General features: G+C 39.0%; 1 protein-coding gene across 1 annotated transcript in view; it reads right to left on the minus strand.

Moving 5' to 3' along the window:
• Nucleotides 1–8,829, minus strand: part of pot1 (protection of telomeres 1 homolog) — a 213,094-nt gene that overhangs the window by 161,752 nt on the left and 42,513 nt on the right. The window contains exon 4 of the mRNA XM_037683052.1: nt 7,130–7,237. Coding sequence (XP_037538980.1) covers nt 7,130–7,237 — 108 coding nt within the window. The remainder of the gene's footprint in view (nt 1–7,129; nt 7,238–8,829) is intronic.

Genomic DNA, 8,829 nt, shown 5'->3' on the forward strand with positions numbered 1-8,829 from the left:
ATGAAATCCTGTTTTCACTTTAATGACTGTTAACTCAGCTGAAAATCATAAAAAGACACAAAACTATTGGATCTCAGAAATATTTCCCTCAAACATGTTTAAAGAAAAGAGACGACCTTCAGTTCAACTTTATTTTAACTCACAAATGTACAAATCACAAAACAAGAACTTTAAAGCAAAGCTAAAAATAAAATGTATATATGTGAACAAGAAAGGAAACCACAAATTTAAAATGAACATTAAAAGTAGACACAATGAGTGCAAATACATCAAATGATTATGAAAACCTATAAAAATTTAAATGTAATGTTTTTGTAGAATCTGGTTCATCAGAGTTTTAATTTATATACATATATATATATATATATATTTATATCTATAAATATATATATGTATATATATAAATACATATATATGTATATAAATACATATGAATATATATAAATACATATATATGTATATAAATACATGTGTGTATATATATATATATATACATATATATATATATACATAATTGTGTGTATATACATATGTGATATATATATAATAATAATAATAATAATAATAATAATGTCATCACAATGTCAGCACTGTATGTTTCCATACAATGGCGAAATTAGTCTCTGCATTTAACCCATCCACCACCAGGTGGTGCAGTGGGCAGCTATTGAAAGCGCCCGGGGGGCATTTTGGGGATGAGACGTGCTGCCCAGAGACGCCACGTGATGTGCAGTGACTGGGGATCGAACCTGGGACTTTCGGGTCCCAAGCCATACACACATATATATACACATATGTGTGTACATATATATTTGTGTGTGTGTGTATAAATATATATATATATTTATATATATATATATATATATATATATATATATATATATTTATACACATGTACATACACACATACATGCATACATACATACACACAACTTCAAAATAACAAATTCTCAACTTGTACTGAAAACAGTTTCTGTGTCTCAGCGCCACCAGCTGGTGAGAGGTGGTGACGTCAATTTGAACCCCGCCCACTGGAACCGGTACTGAAAGCATAATGGAAACACAACCTGTACCGTACCGAGTAGAGTAGAGCTGTGCTGTACCGGTACTACAGGTACTAATGGAAAAGTGGCAATAGACTACAAGCATGTCTTAGTCAAGTCAAGTCAGATTTATTTATAGAGCACATTTAAAACAGAAACTGTTACCAAAGTGCTTAACAAAAATATCAAAACATTTTTTTAAAAAGTAACAAGATATATTTACAGCACATGGAATAAAAATATAAAACAGAAAACATAATTATAAACAATGAAATAATAAATCAGATCACCTTGTGTCAAAAGTCAAGGAAATAATAACAAAAAGCATAAACTCTGTCAGAAACAATGAAATACTAAATCAGATCTGATGACCTTGTGTTAAATATACATCCTTTCTTGATCAGGCTGGTGGTGTTGTTGCTCCAGCTGAGGTTGTTGCTCAGGTGCACACCCAAGTACTTGTAGCTGGAGACCACTTCCACTGCAGATCCTCTTATGTTCAGGGGGGTGTAGGTGTTTTTGTTCCTTCTGAAGTCTACAATCATCTCCTTTGTCTTCTTCACATTGGGTATGTTTACATGGACATAAGTAACCGGATCAAATGGCCGGTCGGAATAAAAGTGTGTCATGTAAACGCTCCGTTCGGGTTATTTTTTGTGTATTCGGCGCAATCCGTTATAATTTCTGATCAGAACGAAACGGGTGGTTTACGCTGATCCGAAACCCGATCGGTGCGCATTTAAACGCTTGATCTGTTCATTTTTATCTGATGGTGAAAAACTGACCTGACTGCGCATGTGCGACTTTGCCATTTCCGCCTGGCTAACGCTAATAATATTAGCATGTCAGGGAAGTAAAACTGGTCGGTGAGCGACACAACATTTCTACTAGAAACTTTTAAAGAGCTCAAAATGATTTCTATCACCTGTAGCTCAGTCAGGGAGTGCAATAACGTCTCCAACATCATTAAAACCTGTCGCGGGTCCATTTTGGGTGCTCAGGTTTGTTTACGTTCACCCGGAAGTAGAACTTCTTCTTCGGTGGTTTTTTTAAGGAGAGTTTACCACACTGCGCATGTCAGTACTGCTGTTCAGAACAAAGCCCGCTGCATGTAAACGCTCATCATGAACAGATTGAGCCAGTGTAAACAACACATTTGAATTATTCAAACAGAACACATTTCAATCCGGTCAGAGAATTCTGCGCATGTAAACATAGCTATTGATGTGAAGGTTGTTCTCTTTGCACCAGCTCTCCAGGTGTTCCACCTCCTGCCTGTAGCTGGACTCATCATTGTTTATGATGCATACCACCACCGCTGTATTATCTGCAAACTTTACAATGTGACAGCCTGGATGGGTAGCTGCACAATCATACGTGAGCAGAGTAAACAGGAGGGGGCTCAACACACATCCCTGAGGAGAGCCAGTGCTCAGGGTTATGGTGGAGGAGGAGAAGTTGTGGATCCTCACTGACTGTGGTCTGTTTGTTAGGAAGATTCATTAAAGACAAATTAAGCAGATCCAGAATGTGGACATTATTTAGGGGAAATACCTCTTTAAACAGTCTGGTTGGGATGGAATCTAGCAGACATGTGGATGGTTTGGATGAACTTACTTAACTGCTGCTTTTGACACAGTGGACCACAGCATTTTACCTGCAAAGTTCCCTCAATGAGGACTGAACTAGGCAAAAGGACCTTCTCCTACTCTGTTCCTGTTTCCTGGAATATCTTACAAAAAGATTTGAAGCTCTCGACCTTGACCTCTCTAATTGGCTTTAAGATTCTGTTGGACTCCTGGCAGGGACCAATGCAGACATGTTCCTGTTTTTAGTTTTCTACATTCGCCTTAGAATCTAGCTGGGTTTTTTTTGGTACCTTTTCCTTTTAGCCATCCTATTTGTAAGAAAAAAAACAACAAAAAAAAACACTGCAGTATGACTTTTTATAATTGTTTATTGTTGTTGCTGTTGTCCATTGTTGTCATCATTCTTTGTTGAAATCAGGTCTCTCTTGTAAATGAGTCCTCGAGGCTCAATGGGCTTTACCTGTCTAAATAAAGGTTGAATGAATGAATTTTATTGTCATGTCTACAGCACCAAGTATGCATCAGTGGGACTGCTCTGGAGTGGTTGGGGTCCTATCTGGCAGACGGAACATTTTCTATAAAAATTGCTGGGTATGAATCCTTTTCTGCTCCTCTGTCATGTGGGGTTCCTCAGGGATCAATTTTAGGGCATTTGACCCTTTTTTTATATCTACTTTGTCTAGGATCGATATTTAGAAAGCACGGTATCTCCTTTCATTGCTACGCTGATGATTGCCAAATCTATGTGCCTTTAAGTTGATGCTTGGTCCATTAAAACTCTTTTATTGTGTCTCGAGGATCTTAAAAGCTTGGATGGCCATAAACTTCCTGCATTTTAATGAAAAAAATAGAGGTACTTGTTTTTGAACCTAGTGGAGCTTGTTCAAGCCCTCCAGTTGACTTAGACCTCCTGATAATGTACGTAAAGTCAACAGTAGGGCTGGGCGATATCTCAATATTTTTAAAATATCTATATAATTTTATTTGCAATATAAATTGACATTATTTCGATATAAACGATAACAGTTCTACTTGAAAATCCACCGGTTCTGCTATTCTTTCTTCTCCCACATGGCCCCCCTCCTCTCACTCACTGCAAACTCAGCCCCTACCGCGTGCTCTCCCCCTGCTTCCTGCTTCTCACCAGGTGAAGCGGCTGCCCTGCGGCACATAGCAGCCACAGAATGGAGAGAGCGCAAGTCACAGAACTGTTGAGCAGGGGAAAAAAAATAATGGCTCTGTTATTTGGAGATGGTTCGGATTTAATTTGTCAGATGTGCAACAGAAAAATTCAGAAAATAAGTCCCGACGAAAATGTTCGAGCACAACAAATCTTTTTCACCATTTAAAGCAGCACTATAAGTGGAGTATGAAGCGTGTTAAACTTGCTGCTGCAGCTCGGGATGTGAAGTTTCCTTCCCTGAGACAAACTACGGTACGAATCTTACCTGTGCTGTGCATTATGAGAGGTGACGTAAATAAAACAGCGTCTTATATCGCTGAAGACGCAATCCTTAGCAGCTAACAAGACGGCTGTTAGCCGCTAACAACTGTATCTTTAGTGATATGATAAGATGATGGTTGATTAATGTGACGCTACCTCCTCTCACTGTAAGACTTGAAAGTGTGTGGACAGTAGTTCTTTTTCTGCCTGTCTGCTCAGCCAGCAGCCGCTTGCAGTTACAGTTACAAACCTTGGTTTTAAGATGGACAGTGATTTTAAACTCAGTCAAATAAGGGCCACAGTCAAGTCTGGTTTTTATCATTTGAGAAAATTGGCAAAGGTAAAATCTATTATTTCAAGGCAACAGTTTGAAACAGTAATCCATGCTTTCATTTCATCATGGCTAGGTTACTGTAATTCACTAAATCTTAAAGTCAGCCAGTCCTCACTTACATGTCTGCAGCTGACGCAAAATGCTGCTGCACGTCCTTTAACAGGAACATGTAAAAAAGAGCACATCACCTTGTCCTGGCATCTCTCCACTGGCTGCCCGTGTCTTTTAGAGTTAATTTTAAAATTATTTTGTTTGTTTTTAAGGTTTTAAACAGCCTTGCCCCCCCTTATTTAACAGAGCTTCTCCACACATGCACTCCCACTCGGTCACTCAGGTCTGCTGACCAGCTGCTTCTGGTCATTCCCAAGAGTAAGAGGAAGCTTCGAGGAGACAGGGCCTTCTCTGTTAGCACCCCTAAGTTATGGAACGCTCTGCCTTTGCACATTCGACAGGCCTCTTCACTGTCCATTTGTAAAACCATACTGAAAACTCATTTCTACTCAATGACCTTCAACCCAACTGAGAATTGATATTATTTATTTTTTATTGGTACTGATTTTATCTGTTTAACTTGTCGTTTTATTGCGTTTTAAATTGAGCTTTTAAATTCACTATTGTGTGCTTAGCTTTGTAACTTTATTTTTGTGCCTTCTTTTATCTTATTTATTACTGATGTTCAGCACTTTGTTTCAGCTGTGGCAGGTGTTTAAAGCACTATATCAATAATGACGACGACGACGACGAAGAAGAGATGCCTTTAGTTCAACTTTATTCTAACCCACGGATGTACAAATCACAAAACAAGAATTAAACTTTAAAGCAAAGCTAAAAATAAAAAATGTATGTGAACAAGAAACAACACCACATATCTAAAGTGAAGAATAAAAGTAAACAATGAGTGCAAATACATCAAATGAAGAAAAGGTAAAATTTTATTTTTATTTTAAATGTGGATGTTTTTGTAGAATCTGGTGCATCTGAGATACAATGAACTTAAGTTCATTAAAAGTTTATTAGCAGGATTTATTTATATATATATATATATATATATATATATATATATATATATATATATATATATATATATATGATCATTTTAATAATCTGTATTCTTTTTTTAATTTACCAGAAACTTCTAAATAAATTTTCACACTGTACTAAAACCTGTTTCAAGGTAACAACAAAGTCCATGCTCAATAATCCAGGTATACAATCCAACATTTTTCAGTCAGGTCATCTGGACAGTTGTTGTTGGGTAATTTTAAAAATGTTACCATTTAAACTGTTTTAGACTTCTTACTATTTGCTAAAACTTCAGTCGTGTGAACTCAAGCCCACTTCAGTTTTCCTACGTGCTGAAACACCAAACACCCAGAGTTCCTGTTTGCAGCTCATGTGTGTGCTAAGACCAGACCCTGGATATCTACAAAACAACAGATGCTGTTTAGTTCTAACCTTGCACATCCTGCCTCTGTATCGAATCTGTCTCTGTTGTGTTTTTCTTCATCATATTTGTATAATATTTGTGTCTCTGCTGTGTCAGAGAAGCTGAGTTAGCGGTCTTGTTCCCACACCCACTTCGCTCAATAAATACGAACGTCACAGAGCAGGAAGTCGGACTTCTTCTCTGACGCTTGGTCGAGCTGAACTCCCACTTGTGCAAAAGGCCGTTCTGAAAACTCATACTTCGTCTTGTGTGGATTTTTTATAAAGGTGTTACGAGAAGAAAACCCTTTCAGTTATTGTTTTCAACCAGTTTGACAAGACTGTCGACAAGGAAGAGGGCCAGCAATGGAGGAGGGGGTGTACCAAAGAGACCATCTTATCACAAGCAGAACTGGTTTGTTCCACTTTGGAGTAAGCTGTTGGGGGAAGAATCAGTTTTGTTGTGTGTTTCCTTGACTGATGAAGCCTTCCAGACCGAAGGCGAAACGTTTCAGCACAAAAAAAAAAGAAACTGTCCAGATGACCTGACTGTTTCAAGGTCTTACCGCCACAAGCTGGTAAGGCACATGACGTCAATTTGAACCCCGCCCAATGGAACCGGTACTGAAAGCATAATGGAAACACGTGTATACCATACTGAGCCGAATCGAACCGTGCTGTATCGGTACTAAAAGGTATTATGGAAAAGGGGCATTACATACATATATGGTCATGATTATCTTTTAACGTGGCAACGCAGTTTTCAAAAGGAATCTTTCTTACGCCTAGATGCAGCCACACACCAAAATTAAAGTTGGTACCTCACTTATTGTTCATGGTATCATATAACACGGATGGACTATATGGAGATTCTGACGGAGGATATTTCCAGTTCCCCTGCTTCACTCAGCAACAGGCGAATAAAAAGTATTTTTTTATTTCTGGTTACTGAAGCTGCAGACAACAGAATGAGCAGACAGAGATTTGTCACCAAGTCTAGTTGTTTTCCTGTCAGTCTGTCTGTCAGCAGCTCAGACTGATGACGCTTTATGTTCAATTTATAGCTTACACAGAAATGTTCACGCTCTTACAAACTGTTAACAACCTGCAGATCTAGTTTTCTTCGATGCACAAACAGGTAATGAAACTGACATCCTGGAGTTCAGAGAAGAGGAGCAAAACACCTGTGGTCACAATTAGCTGTGAAGCATTTAGTGTAGATATGTTAAAAATAAAAAAATAAATAATAATAATCACAGCTATAAAAATAAAACAGACTGATAGAAGTGCTCACATAGATGCCTGCGTTGTCTCCTGACAAGATCAGGTTACAGGGATGAAGCTTGTCCTTTTTAGCTGTGGGAGATTTGCCGACAGTGAAGCCATAAGCCAAGACCACGTCCTGCAAGAAAAAACAAGTTACACAACAGATTACAACTTACAAAGAAACACCTATCTGTCTCCTAAAACACAGACTGAAGCGACAGATGCTACATGCTTAGAGAACGTTTGGGACGAGATCACAAGCCACAGACGATAAGCTTATGTAAAAGATTGTCTTATGTTTGGCTTTAAAGGAATCCCCGAATGGATGGAACAACAAACTTGATTTGATAAACAACTTGCAGCTATAAAAATGAGACCATAAAATACTATAGGCTATTTAGTTTTTGATCAGCCGAACCATAGGTTACGTATTGTAACCACAGATTCTATGAAATGTGGGTGAAGCCCTTTAAGCCATGCCCACTTGGGGGTGTAACTCCGCATGTAATGCACCAACACTGAAAAAACTCTAATCCATGCCCACCCACTGTGTGGGGTCCACCTCCATCCGTAAAAATAGGCTACGGACCTGTCGTTCTACTCCCAAATAGCTAGCTTTTATTCAGCCACTTGGGAGCCAGCAAGGCCCAGTGCTTAAAGGGCTTCACCCACAATTCATAGAATATGTGGTTACTATACGTAACCTATGTTGTATTTCATTGTGGGGCTTGCCCTTTAAGCCAAGCCCACTTGTGGGTTAAAGGCAAGGTCGGATCTAGTCCAAGCCTCACTGGATCTGTCCAAACCCAAGAGCGCATAACCAGAAAAACCAGTTAAAATATGATTTGACTAATTCCTCTGTCGTGATTACATGCATTTAACTCAAGCACCTAATAAATGCCATAACAGACACATGTTCCTTAACACAGTTGAGAACTGAATACTCAGAGTACTGACGGAATTTAAGTGAGATTGAACCACTTCTTCAGAATTGTGTGGAGGTGTATTAAACCTATCCAACATTAAAATTCTGAGTACGAAGGAACTGTTTATGCTTTTAGGAATAAAAGCAGGGTTGGGCGCAGCACAGTTGAGCTCTCATTGCCCTGAATTCTAAGACAGGAGGGGGCGACCGACAGGGATGAGAGGTCACTTACCCTCTGTTAAAATCAGAGCTAACAGCAGAGCTGTTTGAAAAATAAGAGTTTCAGAGACACCTGATCCAGAAGCTCGAATGGATCTTAGCCAGTGTGCCGAGCACAAGCGCTAAATTCCATTGTGGGAGGACTGTACGCGAACCAGGTCTTTGCCTGTGCACACCCTTTAAAAAAATGTTTCGACAGAGGTTGACTAAAAACTGTTCTATCATTAAAACCCTCGAGACAGGAGGAAATGGCTGCAGCGTACCTATCCTGATGCATGCTCAGGATGTGCAGGATGCACGCGCAGGATGCATGCGCAACGTACGTTTTAATCATGCTGAAGGCCAGGTTTCTGCCCATTAGCAGCTGCAGAAAGGATAAACACAACTTAAAGGACAAGATATCCTGATGCATGCTCAATAATCCAGGTAGAGAAATCCAAAAAAGTTCAATCTGGTCCTCTGGACATTCAAAAAAACAAAAAACAAAACAAAGCAAAAAAATCTAGAAACGTTTCGTCTCTCATCCAAGAGACTTCCTCAGTCTGAGGTGCTGTTTTCAGCTCAGTCTCTTAAATAGCACCTTC

Source organism: Nematolebias whitei, chromosome 10 (assembly GCF_014905685.2).
Source record: "Nematolebias whitei isolate Nwh7 chromosome 10, NemWhi1, whole genome shotgun sequence".
In the NCBI taxonomy this organism is placed as follows: Eukaryota; Metazoa; Chordata; class Actinopteri; order Cyprinodontiformes; family Rivulidae; genus Nematolebias; species Nematolebias whitei.